General features: G+C 44.2%; 1 protein-coding gene across 2 annotated transcripts in view; it reads left to right on the top strand.

Annotated features, from left to right (window-relative positions):
* Nucleotides 1-24625, top strand: part of FAM135B (family with sequence similarity 135 member B) — a 369078-nt gene that overhangs the window by 159789 nt on the left and 184664 nt on the right. For both annotated transcript variants that reach the window (XM_019528199.1, XM_019528198.1), the window contains exon 3: nt 16768-16847. In XM_019528199.1, the coding sequence (XP_019383744.1) occupies nt 16768-16847 (80 nt within the window). The remainder of the gene's footprint in view (nt 1-16767; nt 16848-24625) is intronic.

The raw sequence follows: 24625 nt of genomic DNA, 5'->3' as shown, positions 1-24625 counted from the left end.
CCATACGCGGAAAGGCTGAGGGATGTGGGACTCTTCAGCCTCAAGAAAAGGCTGAGAGGGAACCTGGTATCAGCTTACTGCTACACTAGGGGAGTACATCAAGGGCTGGGTGAGCAACTGTTCACCAGGGCACCCGAAGGGAAAACCAGGAGTAATGGCCACAGACTCCTGGAAGACCAATTTAGACTCAACATTAGGAAAAACTTTTTCACAGTCAGGGTGTCCGGACTGGGGAATAATGTCCCTCCAGAGGTGGTGCAATTGTCTACCCTAAAAATCGTCAAGAGGAGACTAGGCAGTTGCCTTGCTGGGGTCACCTACCCCCCAGTTATCTTTCCTGTTTAGTGCAGGGGGCTGGACCTGATGATCTTCCAAGGTCCCTTCTGGCCTCACAATCCATGAATTCAGAGGTGCATAAATGTGCGTGCCAGTTGCCTTCATGTTCAGCCCTGATGAAGCACAGGCAAGTTTTGACTACTTCCAACTAGTTCATCCAGAACTTGACTGTACCTTGTGAAAGTGTTCTTTCACAAATTCTTCAAGTTGTGACGGTTGTAGGCAGATGCCCTAATACTTCTTTCACCGCATTTCTTCCTACTTCAGTCATGGTTTCTGAACACAACAGCTCTGCTACTGGAAAGTTGGTTAACGACATCATAATCTAATCCTTTGCGGGAACTGGATAACCACACCAGGAATTTGTTTATCAAATTATTCCATATTGCTTCAAATGCTATTTTGCATCCTCTGATAGCACATCTAAGTTGGCATTGTCATCTTCCAAAATCAAATGAATCACTGTAAAGTATATCAAGAACACGTTTTTGAGTTTGCTTTTTATTCAAGTTGCTGTATCCCTTCATGGGATATCTTTCAAGTCTGATTTGATTTTATTTAGATGGAGCATAGTACAAGTTTCATGTGTCTGAAAACTCTTCCTGAACTTCAGGTCAGTGCCTTGATCCTCCTTTATCTGAAAAGTTACAACTGCTTGTATATCTTTACCAGTTGTCATGGTTCAGAAGACAGAGTGGAAGATTTGTATTTCTTTGGTGCTAAAACTGAATGGTTGTCTTTTAGTAAATCTGAAGTTCTCGCTCCATTTGTTTTGGCATGGTTAGAAGTTCATCACCTTCATCTTCTACTAAATTGCAATATCTTTCAAGTGTATCTGTCAGACTATACACTTTTTTTCTATGCAAAATCAGCATCTAGTTCATCAGTCACTTGATGCCATACTTTCGCTTCAGGAGAAAGAAGAATATCTTTCTGCACAATCTCCACAGGCAAATGGGAATGAGAGACTTATTGCTTCCATTGTGCCTCTTGCCTGCATTCAGGATCATAACATGCTGCAGCAACTATTAGATTTTCAACATCAATTTGGCAACACAACACTTCATTCTTCTCTGCCAGTTTGTGTATTTGCAGATTGAATTGTGTATTGCAGATTTTCTGATTGAAAAAGATGAGACTTGCCTCAGTCTCTTCTTATTAGAATGTTTCTGACAGAATCTGCATATCCTCCATTGAACTGCTAAAGTAGATGATTTGTTTGTCCTAGTGTGCCCATCACTTGAGTTGTTCGTAGGGTTTCCCTTTCACCTTCTACCTTGCATGACTTTCTTAACGGTCTCTCAGTGTGTCCCTTGTGTGCAAAGGAACTGTAGCAAGAATGGTGCCAATTGAGGCTTTTGAGATGTTGCACAGGACAACGTGATAGTCTGTCAAGAAAACTGCCAAAGTGTCTAATTCGGCAACTGTCCTATGTTGAATGAGTGCGTAAATTAGTGCAGTTCCCAGAGGTGTATTTTGGCTAATTGTTATCTGCAAACCTACTTTGAGACTGAGACAGGGGGCTGTCTCAAGGCTGGCCCACCCACCTGTCTAGGGCAGTCCTCCCACCTGACTTTTTTGCCATGCCTTCGATGTAAGTTGTTCCTAGGCGGGAGGCTGCCCATTTAATGCCCCAATGCCAATGGTGTAATACACGGCTCCACACCATCCCTACACAGTGTCCCATGCCTTACCAATGGCATCACTATATGGCTCTGGCTCCCTCCTACTCAGGCGACCTAACCTCCACCATCATCCTGGGCTGCAAACCTCCCTCCCCCCTAGACCTCTCCATCTTGGCAATTGGCCCCTCCAGGACCTTTGGCCTCACAGGCCCTGGGCTCGCCTATAGGCCAGTTGGGAATCCAAGCCCCTAGCTCTGACTATCCCTTGCAGTGGGAGCCCAGGCCCTTTGACCATCCTGGTCCTGGCCCCAGCACTGGCCAGTGTAGATTTTATGGGTAGGTTCTTGGCAGCTAACCCTCTCCCATATAGGTCCATCTTCTGAGCTCATGGACCACATAGTTACTCTGGACCCCTCCTGGGCCTGCTGTTCCACCTTCACTGGACTTTCTCTCTCTCTCTCTGTCTCTCTATCTGCCCCTCACTGGGCCTCTACTCTGGCCAGCCTATACAAAGTCCTTCAGGCCCCCTGTGGACCCTACTCTGTGGCCTCTGGCTCTCATTCCACCCCCTCACTTGGACTACTACACCTCACCCTCACTGGGGCTTCAAGGCTTTATGCCCCATGGACCTCAGGCCGCAATCTGTAGACCTTGGCCCTGTGCTTTTCTTTTGGGGTGTGCTCCCTTAGCCTTTCCCCTCCATGGGGTCACCCACAAAGCATCAGGGGGCTGAGGTTTGTGTTGCCCCATACTCACATTTCACTATGGAGGCACAGATGTGGCATTTCCTGAAGACTGCCCTGCCACAGGACACCCCACCACACCATCCAGCCCCAGTAGGGTGTGGTTTTAGGTCATTCCCCAGGACCAGGTGTTCTGGAAGCAGCAGTACTCTGGCCGGTTGCACCTGCCAACTCAGCTCTTAGAGCTGGGGCTTTTACTGAAGTTCTCTAGTCCTCCTCCAATCCAGGGCCCTCTTGCAGTCATGTGACTGCCTAATTGGACCTCACCACACCTGCCAGCTGCTCCACAGCCTGCTCAAACCTCTTAAAGTGGCAAGCACCAAGGGAGCCCTGCCACAGAGACACATGGTACATCTTGTAGATTTTGAGTCGTACCTCTTGCACTTTGCTGTCAGCTCCATTTATAACATTTGCTTTAGGATGATAAGGGTGAGTCTCTTGTTGACAGTCTCCATTGGAGGTTTTCGTGTTGAGATAATCTGAAATGGAACAGTTGATGTAGCAATTTTTCAAACCTTTCAGATATCTAATAATGAACAAACTAAATTTGCAGCAACCATCTTGGAATCCAGTATGGTTACTATGATAGAAATATTATCTATCTGGAGGGTCGCACCCAGAGAGTGGTGGTGGATGGGTCATTTTTGACCTGGAGGGATGTGGGCAGTGGGGTCCCCCAGGGCTTGGTCCTTGGGCCCTCACTGTTCAACATCTTCATCAATGACTTGGACGAGGGGGTAAAAAGCACCCTGTTCAAATTTGCTGATGACACTTAAGATATGGGGGGAAGTGGGCATGCTAGAAGGGAGGAATAGGCTGCAATCAGACCTAGACAGGTTACAGGGGTAGGCAAATGAGAGTAGGATGGGATTCAACACTGACAAGTGCAAGGTGCTGCACCAGGGGAGGAAGAAACAGCAGCATACCTAGAGGCTGGGGAACTCCCTTCTTGTCAGTGCAGAGGCAGAAAAGGATCTTGGAGTCATCACTGACACCAAGATGAATGTGGGCCGGCAGTGTGGGGACGCCGTCAGGAAGGCCAACCGCACCTTGTCATGCATCCACAGATGCATCTCGAGCAGGTCCAAGGAGGTGATCCTCCCCCTCTATGCGGCACTGGTCAGGCCGCAGCTGGAGTACTGCGTCCAGTTCTGGGTGCCGCACTTCAAGAGGGATGTGGACAACATGGAGAGGGTCCAGAGGAGGGCCACTCGCATGATCAGGGGGCAGCAGGGCAGACCCTGTGAAAAGAGGCTACGGGACCTGAACCTGTTCAGCCTCCACAAGAGAAGGCTGAGGGGGGATCTAGTGGCCTGTTACAAACTAGTCAGGGGGGATCAGCAGGCATTGGGGGAGTCCCTGTTCCCCCAAGCACTGCCAGGAGTGACTAGAAATAACGGTCACAAGCTGGCAGAGGGGAGATTCAGACTAGACATCAGGAGGCGCTACTTCTCGGTCAGGGTGACTAGGATCTGGAACCAACTTCCAAGAGAAGTGGTGCTGGCTTCTACTCTGGGGGTCTTTAAGACAAGGCTAGATGAACACCTTGCTGGGGTTGTTTGACCCCAGTACTCTGTCCTGCCATGGAAGGGGGTCAGACTTGATGATCTGCTCAGGTCCCTTACGACCCTACTATCTATGAAACTATTACGATTGATCTCTTCAATTCACACAATGTTGGTTTCTTCATTGGAATTAATTTTCTAATGCTACTGGGGGGCTGAAATATGGACCAAAACATAAATTCACAGCAGTCATCTTGGATTCCAATATGGCAGAAGCACACAGTACTTACCAGATTGACCACATGATTTTTCTGACAGGGGTAGACCTTGCCTACCTGAAACACACTGTTGCCACTTGTGGCAATGAGTTGCATATGGAGTAATACCTTTACCCTTCTTTTTTACCCTAGTAACCATGACACCCTGTTTGAGAATCACTGCTCTAGGTGTAGCACCTTACACTTGTGTGCATTCAGCTACATCCTGTTGTCTCTAGCCCAGATCTCTAGTCTACCAAGACTCCGTAATTCTACTTCTATCCTCCAGAGTGTTGGCACCACCTCCTAGTTTCATGTTATCTGCAAATTTGATCAAGAGGAGCTCTGTTTTGGCATCAAATTGTTAATAAAAAAAATGTGTCTATACCAAGGGCAGATTCTTGTAGAACTGAACTTGAAACCTATTGCTGTTGTGACATTGATCCATTTATAATTATCCTTCGCTTGAAGTTGTTGAGCCAATTATATATCCACACTGCAGTAATTTTATCAAGCCCACAATTCTCCAGTTTAGTTATGAGAATGTCATGTGAAATTATATCAAAAGTCTTCCTAAAGTCTAAGTATGATATTTACTCACATCCCGCATGTACTTTCTCCCCCTAAAATCAGGCCTCCAAAATCGGAGTGCATATGTGAAACAGGGAAGCTGATTTTTCTTTGCTGAAGTACAAACATGGGACACATGTAAGTGAGCAGCTGCTGTGACTCAGCTGCCAGGATGGCTGCTTCTCCCTGGGGCTGCACAGAGCAGTGTTAAACTTCTCCCAGCCTGAGCACTTGGGTCTGGCTTAGAGCAACGGAGCTGCTGCATGCCGTCTGTCCTATCTTGATGAGACTTGTGGTATGGAAACAGCGCTTTAAGTTCCTGTAAATCATACTGGACAGAAAAGAAGTAACAGTCTTGCTACTGCCCTTGCAAGAATCTGGTGCTCAGTTTTGCTGCTGTCCTGCCAGACCAGACAGTTCCTGATGTCTCACCCAGACTGTCTTCTGGGATGCCGCATTCCCAGGCATGCTGTTTCCAGGGGGACTTGCTTTATGCCATGACACTGGAAAAAATGTTTTTTTTACATTCTAGCTTCCAAATACAAGATATGCGTTTTATTTAAGGGCATGTGGTATGTGGAACCCCCCCCCCACTATAATGCATCTATTGCATTTCCTTCATTCACCCAGCTAGTCACTTTATCAAAGAAGGAGGTCAAGTTGTTCTGGCCTGGCTTGCTCTGAACAAATCCATCCTGGGTGCTAATGGTCAGCTTTTGTACCTTCAGCTGTTTACAGATTCACTTCTTTATCATTTGCTCCAGTAATTTCCCAAGTATTGAAACTAGTGAAATGCTGGAATTATTGCTATCTTTTGCATGTGCATTATTAAAGCACGCTGTTTTAATGATAGAATGGCACTGTGTTTCTTAAGTCAGGGTGAACATTTTTGTTCCCCTTTGTGACGGTAAGTTGTAATTTCTAACATCTTGTTGAACTGCGTTCTGCTTGCCATATGCCAGACAATGTGTGCTGAAATCAGGTGTCTGCAAGATGGGCCACAAATGAAAGAAAGAATAAAGGGCTGCCACTTTTAACGTGTGCTTTCCAATCTTGTATAAAAAAAATAAACAGCATGAGTTGTTATTATGCTATCTGAGATTATGTAGTTAAAGTCGCATCATAATGCACTTGCTAAGTCCCCTTAAATTGATTAAATGGTGGGAAATATACTGGTGCAATGGGTTGTGTTTATACTTGCAATCTGGGAAAATAAATGTTTTGTGTCTGTTCATTAAAAAAAAAAAAAGGAAGCTTGAAAGAGTCATTCCCAGAGGCAGCTTGAAAATGCCTTAGCTTGTTCTTTGGCCATAATAAATGGATTGTGTATATATTAATGCTAATTAAATCAGGCTGCATTGGAAGACACAGTTGGTTCTTTGCTAATTCCTTTGGTTTAGTTTTGAGGCTGAGGTTTAGGCACTCTAAGGCACATTTACACATGCTCCAGGCCTGGTGGGGGTGCTTTAATTAGAGTGGCTTTAAGAGCCGCTCTAATTAAAGCGCCTCAGCATCTCATGTATCAGCGTCCCTATACTTAAACATGGTGGCAGGGGCACTGGAACTCAAGCTCATGGTATTAGATTTATTTCCAATGCCCCTGCTGCTTTTTTTTTTTTTTTAAGTGTGCAGACACCGATACACAAGTTGCAGGAGGCTGGTGAAGTGCAGTAATTACCACGTTCCAGCAGACTCAGTTAATCAAATCTGGTCCAACATGCTGTAATTACAGTGCGTCGGAGCAGCCTCCGCTCGTGTACAGGCACCCTCCATTGTGAGGTACTAGGAAAATGTGCATTAGCCTGTCTGAATGTGCATTAACTAAAGAGCACACTTTTAAGTGATGCTTAATGCACATTAGCCTATTTTAATGTGCATTAAGTAAAAAGCGTGTTTTTTAAAGCAGTGCTTTAATGCACATTGAAATAGGCTAATGCACATTAAAGTGCATCCGTAGATGTACCCCTAGTGGCAATCAGATTTGGCTTCAATGACTGACTGCCACAGACTTCCCACGTGACTTCGGGCAAGTTGTAGGGCTGTGCGAAGCTTTGGTCACTGATTCGATTTGGAGAAGATTCGCCCTGGTTTGGTGGCCGAACTTCCAAATCCGAATTGAATCAGGATACCTTTTAGTCTCTCCGAATTGTTTCAGAGAGATTTGGAAAGATTGAGACATAGACACAGCTTTAAATGTTGTTTTTACATACCTCAAGGTACCAGGTGGTTTATGAATGCTACAATGCTGGGGTGGATGGAGCCTCCCACAGGAGACTTGGGGGGTCCCCAGTGTGTTTGGCAACAGATCCGCAAGTGGACTGGAAGCACTTCCAGTCCACTTCCAGGTCTTCCAGGAAGTGTGCTGGGGGCCCCCCCACATCCCTCTGGCTTGGCAACTGGTGCCTCCTGGGTCCGGGGGGCACCCAGGGCCCCCCGTGACCAATCGCTGATCACTGGTACTTCCAGTCCATTTCCAGGTTCACCGCTGAGCATGCTGGGGGGCTCCCCGTGCTCCTGTGGGATGCTGTATCTGCTTCACCATCGCAGCATTCACAAGCTGCCTGGTACCTCAAGGTATGTAGAAAAAACATTTGAAGCTGTGCCTATGGCCGAATTGCTGATTTTCCAAATCGGCGTTGAATCTTCAGATTCGGATTCAGCCAAATTGAATCAAGGACAGCGATCCATATCAACTAATCGAATCACCGTCCCCGATTTGGGCCAAATCTAAATCAAATAGGGCCAGTTTCACACACCCCAAGCAAATTGTTTAATTTCTCTGGGTCCAAGTTCATCAAACGGGATAATACTGGTTCCCTTGTCCCATCCTTTACCTGTCTCTAAAATGTGTGCAAACAGGCTTCTGAATCCATCTGGCACCAGGGATCAGTTCTTTACTATAAATAATAATACTGGAGCAGTGTTGTTCTCTGAAGCATCTCTATATGACACTCGCACTAGACTTTGGTTTCTTTGCCATATTTCCTGTGATCAGGTCCACTTTGAGAACTAGAAATACCTTTTAAGTTCTTAGCGCACATTCTTTTTTCAAGCACTCAGAAGCCAGGTCACCAGAATCAGGTATTCCAGCCATAGTGAGCATGTTTAGCTTGTATTTAGTCTCTGGATGAAATTCTATGACCTGTTTTTTTGCAGGAAGTCAGACCAGATGATAATGTTTCATTTGGGCTTTGAAATATAGATAGCAATGACAACGTAATTGGACACTGTTAGAATTTGCATAGGCTGTTTCATGTCCCTCCCGAATCCAAAAGGTGCTAGTCCTCGTAGATTAAAACTCTATTATTGCCAGATAACAAAGTTTTCAAGGGATGGAAATTTGTTCTTTGTTGCAGAAATTTCAGGGTCGAAACTCTATTGATGAACCAGCTCTCATGGTTGGAGCTTCTCATATTCTTTCTATGGAATACTTTTGCTCTTCTTTTGCCAATTTTTTTTTTTTTTTGCCTCGTCTTCTAGTATAATGCATAGCCTCAGCTATATGCAAAACAATCATTCAGTTGAGAGGTTTTTCTGATGCGAGTTGCTGGCACACTGCCCCTTTAGCTGTACAAAGAGCTCCGGCCATTCCCAATGAAATTAGGGTGCTAGCATAGAGTTGGTTTGTTGGTGGCAGGCACCTGGCTGGGGTCTTATGACCCCTGCCACCCCCAGTGCTCGCTCCTGCCCGTGGCGGGGGGTCGGACTGGATGATCTGTCTAGGTCCCTTCCGACTCATTGATTCTATGATTATGCTGGTGTTTGTTTAGTACAATTAACAAGGCCCAAACTAAAAGGTGAGCCTTTCAGCTTGTCAGGAGTTATCCAAAGCAAGAGGCTGTTTCTGTGTAGTTCATGATGACATGCACAGGCACACAGACTATTCATCGTAACTGGATGTGTGGTATTTTAGAGTGCTGCATACTATAATGTCTGATTGTCAACAGAAGCTGCAAGAAATTGTACAACGCACGCATGAATGTTTCATTAGTGCTACTGGTAACACACCAGTAGCACCTTTGATGGAATACAAACCTGCCTCTACAGTGGGTGCATCTACACGAGGCTCATTACTGTGCATTAGACTAATCTATTGCTTAGCAAAGTAGCATGTTGTACATGTACGCAGCAATTACTGCACAGTGGATTAGTCTAATTTGCCATCTTCTAGTACCTGTATATACAGGTAGTAGAAATCAGTGCATTTAAAACAATGTGCTGAAGTGCATATGTAGATGCTGACCGAGAACATACTGTTCCTGGTCAGTCCAGGATCACAGGGAGTGGGGAGAGCTGTTGCAGCTCAACAGGACACTGCCTCCCAGCCATGTGGTGATTGGGACACATCCTGCTAGCTCTCAGCTAGCACCCAAGGGAGCCTGGAGCTCCCCCTGGCTGATGCGGGCAGGGGGGAGGTGAGCAGGGCAAGATCAGCCCTGGAGTAAACTGCTCTGGTTGGGAGCAAATTAGGTTGGGGTCTGCACCACCTTGGGAAGTCTGCTCCAGATTAAGGGTGCCCAGAAGTCTTCAAGAGTAGATTGGATAGACACCTTGCTGGGATCATTTGATCTCAGCTGCGTTCCTACTAGAGCAGGGCAGGACTGGACTCGATGATCTTTCAAGGTCCCTTCCAGGCCTGCATTTCTATGATCTGCTCCCGACAGGCACACACTCGGATGAAAGCAGGGCCACAGCTTTTAATGTGCGTGGATTTTCTGCACAGAAAATGCAGGCACATTCATTGCATGTGTAGATGCACCCTCTGCTGATGAATCAATTCTGGTAAGACACTGCTCTCTTTGTCTACTAGCCAGTGCTTCCCCAGAAAGTAGAAACCTCTCATAGCCAATTCATTATTATTTTTTGGGTACAGTGGAATCATTCCATTATTTAAAGGAAATCAGTATAAGGACACTTATTTTTACTATGCCGTTTGCCATGGAACAGATCAAAGGAAAAAGAAAAGCAAATAGCTACAACAGACAACTATTTAAGATACTTTAACATCTGTTGCTTATACAGTCGAAGAGTTTAGAAACAGAACAGACTGTTAATCCGGTTCCCTGCCAGTTTAGGAATCAACAGAGCAGTGTATTCTACTGGCTTGGGCACTGGTATGCCTATAGAAAACCCAAATTTTGTTCCTGGCTTTGCTGACAATGTGTTGCGTATGACCGTGGGCAAGTTGTATCACTCCTCCATTTCCCCCTCCCACTGTTTTTCTTCCCTTTCCATATAGGCTGTGAATTCTTTGGAATAAGGCCTGTCCTTCATTTGATGTATGTGCTGTGCAAGGTGTGATGGGGCAGATTTCCACATGCTGTCTGAAGTTTCTACTGTGGTAGCATTGCATGTATGGTTATTTGCTAGTCAAAAGCCCAGCTAGACCTGAAAACTCAAGGAGATGAAACTCATGAACTCTTGAGTGGGACCTAACAACTGCTAGAGTCCTTGGTTTAGGACTAGTTTATCAAAAGATAAGGCAGTGCCAAGAATACAGGCATCTTGTGTGCTGGAGCAGGGTTTCTGCTGCCTCATACGTCTCAGCCCACCCAAAGCATCCACCAGAAGCGGGCAGTGCCTTTAGGAGATCCATATTCTGCAGCTTGATGTACCACAAAAGGCAAAACACATGGAAAAACAAGGTATGAATATTTCCATGTATCTGTGTCAAGGCAGGCTGTCAAGGAACAACTGCTCCTGGACTTGGATGAACAAGATTTAAAATTCAAATTGTTTTAGGAACATAGAAAGCAGTGAGCACATCATGTGATAATCCATTTCAAACTGCATTTTAACACCCTAGTCAATACTTTTGGAAGGCTACTCCAGAACTGCTGTCCTCTGGTGGTTAGAAACCAACTTATTTCCTGCTAAAACACATCCTTGGCCAGTTTAATATCTATTTTGTGTTTGGGCTAATGTCACCCTTTATCTTAGAAAGCCCTTTCCCCTCCCTGATATTTATTCTTGAAATACACTTTTAGAGAGCAGTGGTTTCTCTTTGAGTCTTCTCAGCAAGAGGAATAAGCCAAGCCCCTTTAGTCTTCTCTTGTAAAACAGGATCTCCTTCCTGGTCACTCCATTTGTGCATCTGGTTTGGCTTAACTAGTAAAGATGCGATTCTGTTCCACCAGTTAGGTACAGAAGTGTGTTTGGGTGCTTAAGTGTCATTTTATTCAACTCTGCTTGAGACCCTGAAAACCAACCAATACAAACATTATGGGGGAAAGGAGGAGTGTATCCCTTGTTGCTGTTCAACATCATAGTATTGTGTGTTTCAGCAGTAGTGTTTTTCAGGATTTAAACCGGGTGGGATAAAATCATATTAAGTCCTAAATCCAATTGGATATCAAAAGGTGGAACAGGATCTGCCCTACATTCTTATATGGCACTGCATTAGATGTTCTGTGTTAAGTCCAGAGAAATCACACCTATTGTAGTTTATTTTGTGTGTAAAGCCACCTATTTTAGGCAAGAATAGTATCAGATTAGCTTGGAATGATCCACGTTTGCTAAACTCATGTTTCATCTCCTGTTTTTCATTTACCTCCGTGGGTTTTTTTTATTATTCTTTCCTTCCAGTCTCATTGTAAAGCTTGGCAGGCTGTTGAAGCCTTCACACTGCTTCTGTGTTGCTGAAGTCTTCATTTAAGAGTTGAAATGGATTTAACTAGTTCACAGTCTGTGTGCTGGCCTTCTGCAGAAGGGTGCATTTCAGAGGAGCTGGTCTGTCTCCAGTACTGCTAGAGTACTGTACAGGCAGTCCTCGGACTTATGACGCAATTGGTTCCTGAAAACCTTGTCTTAAGTCGCAGCGTTGTAACTTGGAATTGATTTTCTTATAAGAAACAAAGTTATAAATGGGGGATTGGTTCCTGAACCAAGGTCTGATACCCTATTTTCACCAAAAATACACCAGAATTTTGTATTTGATCAATTATAGATGAGTAATATAGCTATATTAATGTATTTATATTGTAAATAGCAATCATATTGATTTGGAAGGACTTCTTTGAGGTGACTTGGCTGGACTTTTTGAAGGGCTCTTAGTTAGACTTTTTGAAGGGTTCTTGTTTGGCGTCTTAACAGGAGTCCTGGCTGCAGGTTCTTCTGCAGTCTTGTCTGCTTTCTTAAAGAAAGTGTCCAAGGAAGCTTGGACAGAAGTTGTCCAGGGAGATGAGCGACGCAGCAGACTTGTTCACTGGCATGGCGTGTCATCGGATCAAGCATTGTAAAGTCAAACCTGACATCATAAAGTTGAAACAGGGTGTCAATTTATAAACGTAAGTGCGAAACGTTGCAAGTCGAGGATTGCCTGTAACACATTTCTAATGATGCAATACCGAACGTTAAAAACATATTCCAGTGCATGCATCTGTTCAAATTCATAGACATTTACTTAAAGAAAAGGATGTATACAAATCTCCATGCTATTTTTGCCAATGTTGTATGCCCAATATCATATACAGGCAGGATCAAAGGTCTGTTCAAGTTGATGGGAAGACTCCTTATGGCTTATAGCCATCCATATGGAGTATGCATTCCATTTGTTGCATTGTTGATCCAAGCTCTCTTCCATCCCAGGCAGCTTCAGAAATAGAAGCACAGTGAAATCCTTTTACCAATCCACCAATAAGGTCCATAAAAGCCGGATGGCTGTGTGGTCTGGGAGAATACCACTGTATGTAGCCATGCAATAGAATCTCTGTGCAAGGAATTCCTTTCAGGTTTACCATTTTCTTTTCCTCTTCCAGTTCTGGTTGTTTATAAGCCCTCGTTATAAGCTGTTGGTTGTTTATAAGCCCTCATTGCTGATTTTATTAGTCTCTGTTGCATTTCCCTGCTCCCCTTGGATGAAGCTATTGTTCTGCATGTTCTGGGAATACAGATGAGTACTCTTGAATAATTTGCCATTGAAAAAAGGCAAGGGTTGCTGTCAAAGTGGTATAGTACTGTACTGTCAGGGTGATGACACAGTGTGATCACAACTGTGTTTCACATGGTGCCTGCTGGTTGATAAATTATTCTGGGGTCAAGAAAAAAATGTTCAGGTTTATCCTCAGTTACTTTTGCCCTATTTAAATGTCAGTTAATTTAATCCAAGTAGTAACAAATGAAGCAAACAAACAAACAGAGTTCTTGTGATTTAAATACTTTGTTGGGTAGAACTGCTGATTAGTTATTATGTTTGCTGAATGCTCGCCTACTTTATACGTTCAGTAATTATTTTATTAAGAGTGAATACATAAAGTAGGTAAGCATTCAGCAAACAAAAAAAAATGTGGAGAGTCTGTAATGGCATCGCTTAGTACTGATTCCAGCTGTACTGAGCTTCTATCCATAGGCCAAGTAAACCTCTTAAGTCTTCTTTTTCCTTTAATAGCAGGAATCTGAATCTCAATGAGGAGTACTTAAAAGTATCCTGAATATGTGACTTATGTGTCTTATTTATTAGATTTATATCCTGCCCTATCCAATAGGCTCAGAACAGCTTGCTAAAAAAATGACCCTAGTCAAAGAAGCCGTCTCCCTGCAGAAGGGCCAGTATCCTTCCTACTCCAGTCCTTCTGTCAGCTTTTGAGATGGCAGCCAATAATAGTTTATCATTGTTTGCCTTGTTAGAAATTCCCAGTGCTTCTTCTCAGCCCCAAAATACTGAGTGAGTGGTAGAAGCAGTGACACAGACTGGCAGATACTCTGCAAAGTTTAGAAGAGCTAGATGCCAGTGTTGCTTTGTTTGGACACTTGGATTCACACTTCCAAGTCTCTTTAAAAGCCAAGTAGTTAAGGCACCCCACGAGGTATAAACAGACTCCATGACTAACTTACTCAGTTGTCCAAGAACGAACCAGACATCTGGCTTCTCCAAAATCAATAGATTGGACAAATTTCCTGTTATCATGAGCTTCAAATGTAGATTTTTCAAGATAGAAATCTTTTAAATCTTTTTCCACCGCAAATTTGTGGTTTTATTTGTATTGCTTGGTGGTCCCAGCTGAGAGTTGTAGGGCACCTGTACATGTGCAGTGAGGTTGCTCTGTGCAGTGCATCAGAGCAGCCTCAGTTAATCCATCAGAATCCAGCATCATATGTATCAGCTTCCCTGTGCTGAAAAATGCCAGTGGGGGCTGTTTAGTTAAAGTGCCCCTGCTGCCATTTTCATAGTTTCTAGGGTCGGAAGGGACCCGAGCAGATCATCGAGTCTGACCCCCTGCCATGGCAGGAAAGAGTACTGGGGTCAGACGACCCCAGCAAGGTGTACATCTTTTCAGCATGGGGGTGCTGCTGCATGTGATGCTCGGGGTACTTTAATTAAAGCTTCCCTCCCTCCCCACTGCTCCAGAGCACGTGTATAAATGCCCATAGTGGCAGAGTGGTGAAGTTACCTCACATGGCTCCAGAGGCACGAGTCTGAGCCTTGCTCTGCATTCATGGCAAGGGCTGCCTTTGGTCATCTCAGCTGTAAGCAGGGAGTCAAAGGCAACTGGATCCAATACTTGCCACATTGCTCCCTTGGGCACTGGTTGGCCATACACACTAGTAAGCCTTAACTGTGCTAACCCAATGGGCTGAATCATCTCAGACGCGATGAAACAGTCATTTGGAAAGGAGGCTTAGGTCCAGGGTGGATTTTTCAGTCGAAACAAGGACCTCCCACTCGAGAATAGTCAGTTCTTAATAGGACACACACAAACTATGGGAGAATAGTAGAAGTGGGAAAATGAACTTGGGTTGTTCCCAGTCCAGATGAATGCCCTGACCATTGATTCTCCTCTCCTTTCCTCCACTCTCCTCTTTCAGGACTTTTAGCCTTGGCTTTCCTCCTGTGCAGAATGAGAACATTTTTGATTTGGAAATGATTTCCACCCAACTCTCACCCAGCTTTGCTAGTCAATGATAGGTCCTGGCCCTGAAGCATTTGTGGTGTTCATTATGACTAAGCATTGTTAGCTGGTTTATTGATGCCAGAATTTGGGCAGGGGGGGTCGAAGTGCATTTGAGAGGTAGCCACTTGATGCGTCATGCTGTCTGCAAGAGCAAGGCACTGCTATTCTGGTACGGTTGCGTTGTGCTTCTCTTCTGCTCTCATTTGGGACACGAGTAAATGACTGCATGAGGTGCAGAATATAACAGGGATAAATATCATGGCAAGCTAGCTTTAAACTGAAAAGGGGCGAACCTCCCTACTTGATACAATAGATTTTGGTAATACTTCTGGAGCCTTAGAAGAAGGGCTCTGCCTCTCGGAGCACTTCGAACTCTCAAATGGTGCAATCGTATAATTTTAGACCCATGTATTCCTTGTCATGCTACAGACCAGGAACAGAGTTCAAATGCCATCCTGGGGTAAAATGACATTGAGAGTGTCCTGCCTTCCAGCTGAATAGTCAGCCAGTACTTCGTCCCTCCTTCCAGTCCTACTTATCCTCTTATCTCTCAGCATATAGGAATAAAACAGAGAGCCAGATGTTCTAGGATTTTATTTTTGCTATGAAAGATGCACATGTAGTCAGCAGCAGCTACTGGGAATAAGCCTATTATAAGAGGAACTCGTGATACATGTGTTACTGGCTGAGGTCTGCTCATACTGAGCATTCTCCTGTTCCTTATATATGCCAATCTTCATGTGTACATAGTCAGATATTGGTATTCGCCCACAAAGGCAGTTTCAAATGTGCTGATGGTGTAAGCAGGCTGCTTCTGCCCGTGTGAATCCATGATAGTACTTTGTACTTGTATTCTGAAAAAAATACCGTGGGCTTGATTTTTTCCTCTCCCCACTGCCCCACAGTAAATCAGGACTAACGCTGCTGAAATCGGTGCCCTCTCAGCTGTGTAAAAGCAAGTAAGGGAGAGAAAAATGAGGCCCTTGGGTTCCTGCTGCACTCTGTTCCCAAAAATGCATCAGGAAAGGCTGTGTGCAGGGATATTAAGTTAATTTATGACCAATAAAAGGAAGCAGTGGCTTTTTGGAAACAGGAACCTGGAGAAGGCAGTGTCCTAGCCTCTATGCCTTCTTATTCCTTGTTATATTGGATCTTGTTTGGGAATATTCTTGCCTTTTTACCAACTTGGATTGTGTGCACATGCATGCAAACATTATGGAAAGTTCTGCAGCATCCTTTGCTCTCACATCGGCAGCATTTTCATTGGCATCATCTCTCGCTTAGTAGCTAGATACTACTCCAATAGATTCAATGCAGGGTTTGCTTACCGACAGCAAACCGACCTAGAATGGAGAATGCTTATGAAATGTAGGGTTCCCTTCTCGTTAAAAATCAATCTAATCACAAGTTTTTGAAAAAGAACTTTCTTGGGAATAGGGGGATTCGTTAATTTATTTTGACAAAATTCCCTCCTTCCTTTCTTTGCTGTTCTGACTTCCGGCACATTTGATTGATTACGCTGCACTGCATCATGGAGACTTTCTCACTTGTCTTTACAAGCAGGGAGAACTTTTCTCGGTGCTTATTTGTCAGGCAGGTATTAGTTTGGATTTGTGTTTGATGGTGGTGTAAATCAGGAATTAACTGCACTGAAATCAATGGAATTAAAAAAAAAATCATTAAAACTGAGTAGGAAAGAACAAGGGCCTCAGCATTTAAATCCTGTTCTTCATACTATATCTGCAGTAGCATGTGGCCACCCACTCTGTTCTGTTTTTCTCAGGTTGAATAGAGTAGCTGTCTGAGTAACAGCATTTTTTTTCTTTTGATCCTCTCTTTAGGTATTACCAGATAAGAGCAGGATTGAAAATCCCCTCCAGGATTCCCCATAGACTGTATGCTACAATTGCTGGACAAACAGGTGAGAGACTCAGAGAGGAAAGTCACCTGATAAAAGGTGGGTTTAACATGGCCAGACTGGAGGAAAGCAGGGTAAGGGAGGGATAATTGTGACTTGTAATCCGGGAACTGGGGTTTGGATCTAGAGCTCAACTTTTTCTGAGTTTCTGGGTACTCAGGCCGTGTCTAGAGTCATGGATGTTTGGTTCCTTAGGGACAAGTAGTGGTGGTGCACCTTGTGCTACCACCAGTTGTCCTGCTAGTTGACAAGTAGTGGTGGTTCACCTTGTGCTACCACTAGTTGTTTGTGCCATGTACACGCTGGTGTGTGACAAGTTACCCAGGGTGGGGTAGGAGAGGCTGAAGCCATCACTGGGCTGGTTCCAGCAACCTTACTTGAAGGCCTGGGGACTTCCTGGGGCTGGTGTTGCATGGGGCCTGTCCAGCAGCCGAGTGCAGGTCTGGTCAGCCAGACTCCGGCCTCAGGCGGTGCATGCTGCTGCCACGTGTGCAGCTTTGCTTTTTCTCTCTCCAGGTTTTTTTGACCCTCTGGATATCCAGGGGGTAAAAAAAACAGTCTATGCTGCTCCCTTGCAGTGCAGAGCACAACGGAAAGTGCACTTTGGAGTGCTGCAGACATGTTCACGGAGCCACACGCTGCACAGCTACACTTGTCTGGATGCAGCCTTAGGTGCTGTGCTCAGGCATTAGTCTGTTTTGGAGGTGGACGCAGGTTATGAAATCTGAGTAAGGTGCCATACTTCATCGGGGGAGGATGGGGAGGAGAGAGAGAGAGATGTGGAGCTATGGATTTGAAGTGGGCCAATTTTTTTGGATGAACAAATATGTAAATATAACAACTATCTGGCTATAAGGTAGGGAAATGCACAAAGGAACAATTTTTTTAATAACTGTTGCCAGGATTGGTTCAGGTATGCCTCTGAGGTACACGGTTATTTGGGGCTGCTGAACCTCAGGATTCTGTGCTGCTGCATTGAGAATGATTGAACAGCAGTGAAATAACCTCGTTAAGGTATAGTCTTTCCCCTAATATTTTATTTTGTGGATAAAATAATGCTTCATTTCCTGCCCTAAACTGCTGGGTAATATTTAACAGTGCCTTGTCACACTCACTGTGCTACAGAAGGGGCAGCATCTGAGCAGCAATTAACTCAACTCCTATTTTTTTTTCTATGAAACAGGATTAGTTCTGCTCCAACGTATCAGCTGAAGGAAGCCGATACGGCTTTCACTCCGTGTCCGCAAACTAGAGCATTTGCTCAGGGAGGACTAGGGTAGCGTAAGGAAGCTAGTGCCAGGCAATCTTGTAGTTATTCGGCAAAGTGTCCAAAACAGATTGCATTGGTTGATGAGAGAACATGGTCTGGGACACGAAAGAGATTTTTCTAGGACAGCCCCCACTGCAACTTTGACCAAGACACCGTATGGAAAGCTTGAGGGTAGTAGAGCTTCTGTGGAGGCGTATCATTGGGAGCGATGGGAATGCTCCTATTTTTGCTGCGGGGTTGATCCCTATGGATGCAACAACATCGCCAATGTGATGAAGTAATAAGTAAAGCTAACTACACTCCTTCTTGCATAAGTAGGTGCATCACAAACAAGTCTAGAGAGGTGATACTTCCCCTCTATGTGGCATTGGTAAGGCTGCAGCTGGAGTACTGTATCCAGTTTTGGGCATCGCATTTCAAGAGGGATGTAGATAACCTGGAAAGGTCTCAGAGGAGGGCCATGCATCTGGTTAAACGCCTACAGAAAAACCCTACAAGAACCGATTGAAGGACCTGAATCTCTTCAGCTTCCACAAGAGAAAGCTGAGAGGTGAACTTGTGGCCATCTACAAACTCATCAGGTGGGGACAGCTGGAAATAGGGGATACAATGTTTCCCAGGGTGCCCCTCGGGGTAACTAGAAACAATGGCCACAAACTGACAGAGAGCAAATTTAGATTGGACATCAGGAAACCATTCTCTACAGTGGGGGTTGCCAAAAATGTGGAATATGCTTCCAAGGGAGGTGGTGCTATCCCTTTCCTTGGAGGTATTGAAGAGGAGATTGGACAAATACCTGGCTCTTTCCTGCCCAGGGCAGGGGATCAGACTCGACAATCTAATGGGTCCCATTCCGACCCTAAAATCTATGGTGGCACAGGAAGAAAAAATATGCAGTTTGTCCCAGAATCGGTATCATACTGTGGGCTTCTTCCAGGTACCAGCATGAATTATTGAGTTGATGGGGAACTTTTTTTGGAGGAAAACTTTCTTTCTATAATTAAGCAAATGGTGCCACCTTGTCAAAACTGAACCTCTTCTTGAAACAGCTTACTGAATCTGCCCAGTCAGATCATTCTTCAGAAAAAAATAATGCTGAACTTGTTATAGAATTGCTAGGAAATTTAGATTAAAATGGTTTTAAACTATAACTGATGTGAATTAAAGAGTTGTCTGAACCAAAAAAACTGAAACATTTCAATTTTCTATTTTTTCTGATATGCGGGGGAGGCGAGGGTTGTGCTCTACCTTGGACTGGGAAAGTCTTTTGATGTCTTCAACATTTTCATAGGATAGGAAAACTCTTTCCACTCAGCTCTAGTATACAACACAATGGGCCTCATCCAGAATATCCTGGGTTTATTTGGAGTTCTTCCAATTACATGAAGAACCTCTGGTTTAACCAAAGTATTCTGCATAGGCAGTCTGGGCAGCATAGCCACATTTTAAACCTTAACTTCCTTTAATAATGATAATAATATAATGCTGTTCTCCACTTAAGCCAAAAAAATGATCATATTAGCCAGGAAGCGGATAAAACTACTGCCTTCATCTCCTTTGTCTTCATTTCATTGAAGGTGCTCTTACCATTTCCTTCCTCCTAACATTTATATATGCCTGTCATAAGTGGGATGTAGGCAAAACATGCTGTGTGGTTATAGGATTAACAACCGACTTGGATGGGGCTAATGCAATCCAGACTGGAGTCTGATAGCTTTACAGGGCTAACATCAAAGCAGGGGTTGTTTAAGCTGCTAAGACTTCTTTAAAAGATTCCTCCTCAGATATCCTTGGAAGTGTTTCATCATTAATTCCTACAGCCTATGAGGGAGCACCATGTAATGAGGGAAAAGTTTAAGCATAAACAATATGTGACATTGCTTTTATTCTGTTATCAGTGATCTCTCTGAGCAAATATATTGATGGAGGAAGTGGAAACATTGCGTGTTTTAATTATAAAGCATTATTTAAGACAGAGCATTACCAACCTAAAGGCTAAGTACAGATAGTCAAAAACCCAAGGCTGAATCAATTCAAGCTTTGTCGGTTAGTTTAAGTTGCACAGACTGAACCAATAAGCAAGTGAACAGACATTCACTTTTGATTCTGGAAATGTAGCCATGTGCCTGCAATGGCCCAAGCAAGTTGCTGGGCCGTTCTAGAGCACATCTCCCTGCTCTGCTGGAGCAGACAGCTTGGGCCAAAGCTAGCCCTCACACCTTGTGAGAGAAGGAGGGGTTGTAGGGGAGGTGCAAAGCATCCTGGGATGCTGGGGCCTGTGAGTTAATGTGAATCTGGAGGGGATCTGGGACAGAAGTTCAATAAAGCGATGTAACCTAAATCAGTGAAGGCTAATACTACATCCACCCAGGTTTATCTTAAACTAGTTTTGGCCATTTTAAAAGCAGTTTAGTTGCACTGAACTTGTGCTGTATTACAGATTTGAACTGGTTTCCAGTCACTTATACCAGTTTGCGTAATCTCTGTCCCTAGCCAAAGAGCCATAACATTGTAAGTTGAAATTCCCTTCTCCCTCTCACACACTTTATAGTATTTCCTGGAAACCTTTGGGTTTCCTTTTCTTTTCCGAATGGCTTTGAGACCTCCAGGATTCATGGATTTGTTTCACGTTTTCTCCGCAACCTTAAGGACTAAGGACTTGCATTTAAAAAACAAAACATGAATCTATTACAAGCAAAGTTTTTCACTCTAGTGGTGGGGACTTTGATGGGAAAAAAATCAGGCTTGTAATAAAACCATGGTAAGTAATAACGCTAAAAATGCTTAGTTTACTCCTAGCTGAATATTTTTCTCTATAGAAACAGAGCGTCTTTTAGAACTCAGAAATTCTTCAAAAAAACCCCAGAGCCTAGCATAGGCAGCACATAGGGGACACAGAGGTGCACGTGCACCCTCTGCAAGTGCTGGTGCCCCTCCTGAGAGTGAGCACTCTTGGCTTATGTAACGGGCGGGGGGCAGGCAGAATGGTGGCACCCCTTTTGAGAGGTGCAGCTGGCACTTCTAGGCTTGGCATTCGGCCGTGGGGGGACTCCCCCACTCTGCCGCCAACACCTCCACGGCCGCCTGCTGATGGTCCCTGCTCGGCCCAACCCTTGCCGCCGACACCCACGTCACCACTTGCAGGCAGTTGCTGTGCCCCCCACCAGCCTCAGGAGGCATGCATCGCCTATGGAGCCCAGTGAAAACTTGGGACTTTGAGACCCATCCTAGAGGCTTTCAGGAAGTTTGCCAGATGCACCAAAATGTTAATAAGATGTATATGCATCATACAGTTCAATACAGGTGCCACTGAAACACACTTACACGAGGAATATTTATTTAGGATGGGGGGAGGCGGTTTCAAGAGGAACTTACCGCATTGACCAGCACTGAATAGGAAACCAGAGTGTAACAGATCTGTGAAAGACAAGTGAGTGTCTCGAATCATTTTAGGATGGAAGCAGACTTTGCCTTTTGTACCCTTTGTACTGCCTTTTTTATGGTGGCCCAAAGGCTAAGCAAACGAGCATCCATGTCCATTGTGCCACAAATACCTAATGTTTGGGGACATGAGAAAGGTGGTCCTGATTTGTGCTCCTGTTTATCAGCAGCCATCTGTTTTCTTTATGGTGTGAGGCTGTGGGCAGCCCAGAGATGTCTGTACTCTCCACCCACCCTGGAGAAGTGCTGCAGGGGCTTGAGGGGCCCAGTCCTTCATGTTCCAGGAATCCTGGTGCAGGATCAGGCCTCTAGATCTCCAGGAGTGCCTGCCTGTCTTCCCCCCTTTACCAGAGACATGTCACCAGGAATCTCTGCCATGTGTCTTTGCAAATAGGAAAACCCCAACTTTTCTACTTACGGAGACATGCCCCAGTGATTGGCTGGGGCGTGCCTCTGTAAGAAGGAGAAGCCAGGCACATGGCTCCAGGGAGTGAGTAGCCTTAACATGCATGGGAATTCCCATGGCATGCAGGACCAGGTTCCTTAAGACATGGGGACACATCAGCTGTTAGCCAACAGCATCAATGGGCAGGACAATGGCAACGTGCATTTTGTCCAGTGGGCTGGATCAGCCATGCTAAATATGTCCCAGGACAGCTGACCCATTAAATTTGACAGTGTCTAATTCTAGCCTTAACCACTGTGGGCTTTCCCTTCATATCTGCATGAGAGCGCTCTTTTTGATGGCGGCAGCAGCAGAGCTTCTAACCCAAGGGGCAAACCAAAATCTTAGTTGTATCTGTGTAGCTGATAACAGCATGTACCTCCCAGGGGACTACTGCTCTGGACTGAGCTAACTGTATCAATTTAAAGAACACTTTTGGGCTGGGTTCTCGAAATGTAGGTTCCTATATTCATTCAAGTCAATGGTGTATTAGTATACATCTAAACCAGAGACTGTAAATAGTAGAAGGTACTCAAGGGTTTTATGTGTCATCTTCGAAAATGGCTCCTGTACACAAAAAAAAAAAAAAAAAGGCTCCTGGCTGGTAGTGGGTGTCAAGCTATTGCCTGGCTTCCAGCACATTTTCAGTAGGTTTAGTCCATTTAGCTGTTCATGCAGGAGCTTGACACCTACTATCACCTATAAATGCACTATAGATGTGCATTTTGGTGCTCTCATGCAGATCTTGGGGTACTGATTGTATGGAGTTAAGATCATCATGAACTAGAATCCCCCACTTCCTTTCAATAAGCTGTTCAAACATTTTGTTTTTGTTCTTACTTTTATTGAAAACTCTAGGGCTGGATTTTCGCATAAAGATGCAGAGCAATTACTGATGACTCATGCAAGCTGGAGGAACTTGTTAGTTCTGATCAGGAAATGAGAAGGATTGAATTTGCCTCTGGGAAGGGGGATTTGCAGGAAAAGCCTGAGGAGACACCTCACCCCAGGAGATAATTTAGATTAAAGCTTACATGGTTGCTTACATTACCACTTACACCCCCAGAAGGGGCTAACTTGCAACCTTACTTGGGGTACAGTGTGGGAGTATCACCTGCTTGCATTGTGTTAAGGAAGGAGCATAATCTCTCTGTAGCTAAAGTGCCAGTCGGATGCTGTAAAACAACCATGCCCACTCCCATGCACTATAACTTAGGATAATGACTTGTCAGGTTTACTCTGACACTAAGGGAAATTTGTCTGCAGTCTGGGAAGAAAAAAATGTTCCAACTACCTTGGATACAATTAAAGAAATTACTTTAAATTTTTTATATGCGCCTAATGTTTCTTTGTCTTTCCCATTTAAAAAAAACAAAACAAAAAAAAGGCATTTTACCAGCTCTTGAAAACTTTTTACACAGATAAACCCCCTTGAAAGCTTGGGGCCTAGGCTGTAATTGCAGAAAATTGGCTGTAATTAAGCAAAGTTAATCGCCAGATGTATTGTGTATCAAATCATATGAGGGGTTGCACCTGCTTACTCCATTAAATGGTGTTAGGGCATTTATGAACATGCTCCATAGCCTATTATTAGCCCGTAGCCCATCTTCCTATTAATAAATGAGCTTTGGATCAAAACCTTGGTAGACAATTACCAGGTATGTGTCAGGGAGATTTTGACATGATGTCTGTATAAACTAGCTGTCTTTGGCCCCCAGAAGAAATGGCAATTGTACATTGGCCAAATTAAATGACGACATATGTTACTGTCGTGTTTATACACTTTTTGTTATAGTTTTAAAAGACAGGTGTTGCTGGACTCGGTTGAGGTGAAGTGCCAGTCATGTCGGGCTCCATTAGTTTAGATTGTCAGGGAGAACTTTGTCAGGACACCATCAGTAGTGATACTATACGACCACTCCTAATGATCTTATGTAATTATAATAGAGGGACCCCAGGCTTTTATTCTTAGTAACAACCTTCTGATTTTTTTGTTCAGAAATGAGCCTAAGGACTAATGTCATGCCGAATTCAAGCTTAGTGCTAGTCACGGTTATCTACCAGCATGCTATCAGTGTAAACCACAGCCTCCAGCTCATTGCAAAGTATTTCTGTTTCTCAGGGCTTTTTATACATTGCTCTGAACAACTGCATGGCTTAATGCTTAAAGTTTCCAGCATATGCATCTTCGTTCTCAGCAAACACTAAAACAACTTTAAGTGACATCATTTGCATCTGGTTCTCATCAGACATTGCAGCTTTCCTAGCAGATAAGGGGACCTATTTGGATGAGTAGATCTAGGATTTGGAAGGGCGAGTGCAGTTGGTGTGGTGCATCAATGCATAACACACGTTTTTCCTCCTGGTAAAAGAAACCAGAAGCTTTACTAATATGCTAAGAGCCTAGGGCTGCATTATTCAGTTTAAGATCAAAGCAAAAAAATATAACTTTATTGGGATGTGCGTTAGTTTAGTATATCATGCATTATGTATTTAAAAATCACACCAACCCAGGCAAAATAATTGAAAAAATGTTGTTTCTTGTAGTCCCATAGTCATTAGAATTAAGGGTACATCTCTTTCGAATACATAAAACAAAATCTAATCTTCTTGAGCATTTTGCCA

This window comes from Gavialis gangeticus, unplaced genomic scaffold (assembly GCF_001723915.1).
Source record: "Gavialis gangeticus isolate Ggan-Ray unplaced genomic scaffold, GavGan_comp1, whole genome shotgun sequence".
NCBI lineage: Eukaryota > Metazoa > Chordata > Crocodylia > Gavialidae > Gavialis > Gavialis gangeticus.
This window is presented reverse-complemented; position numbering and strand designations above follow the sequence as displayed.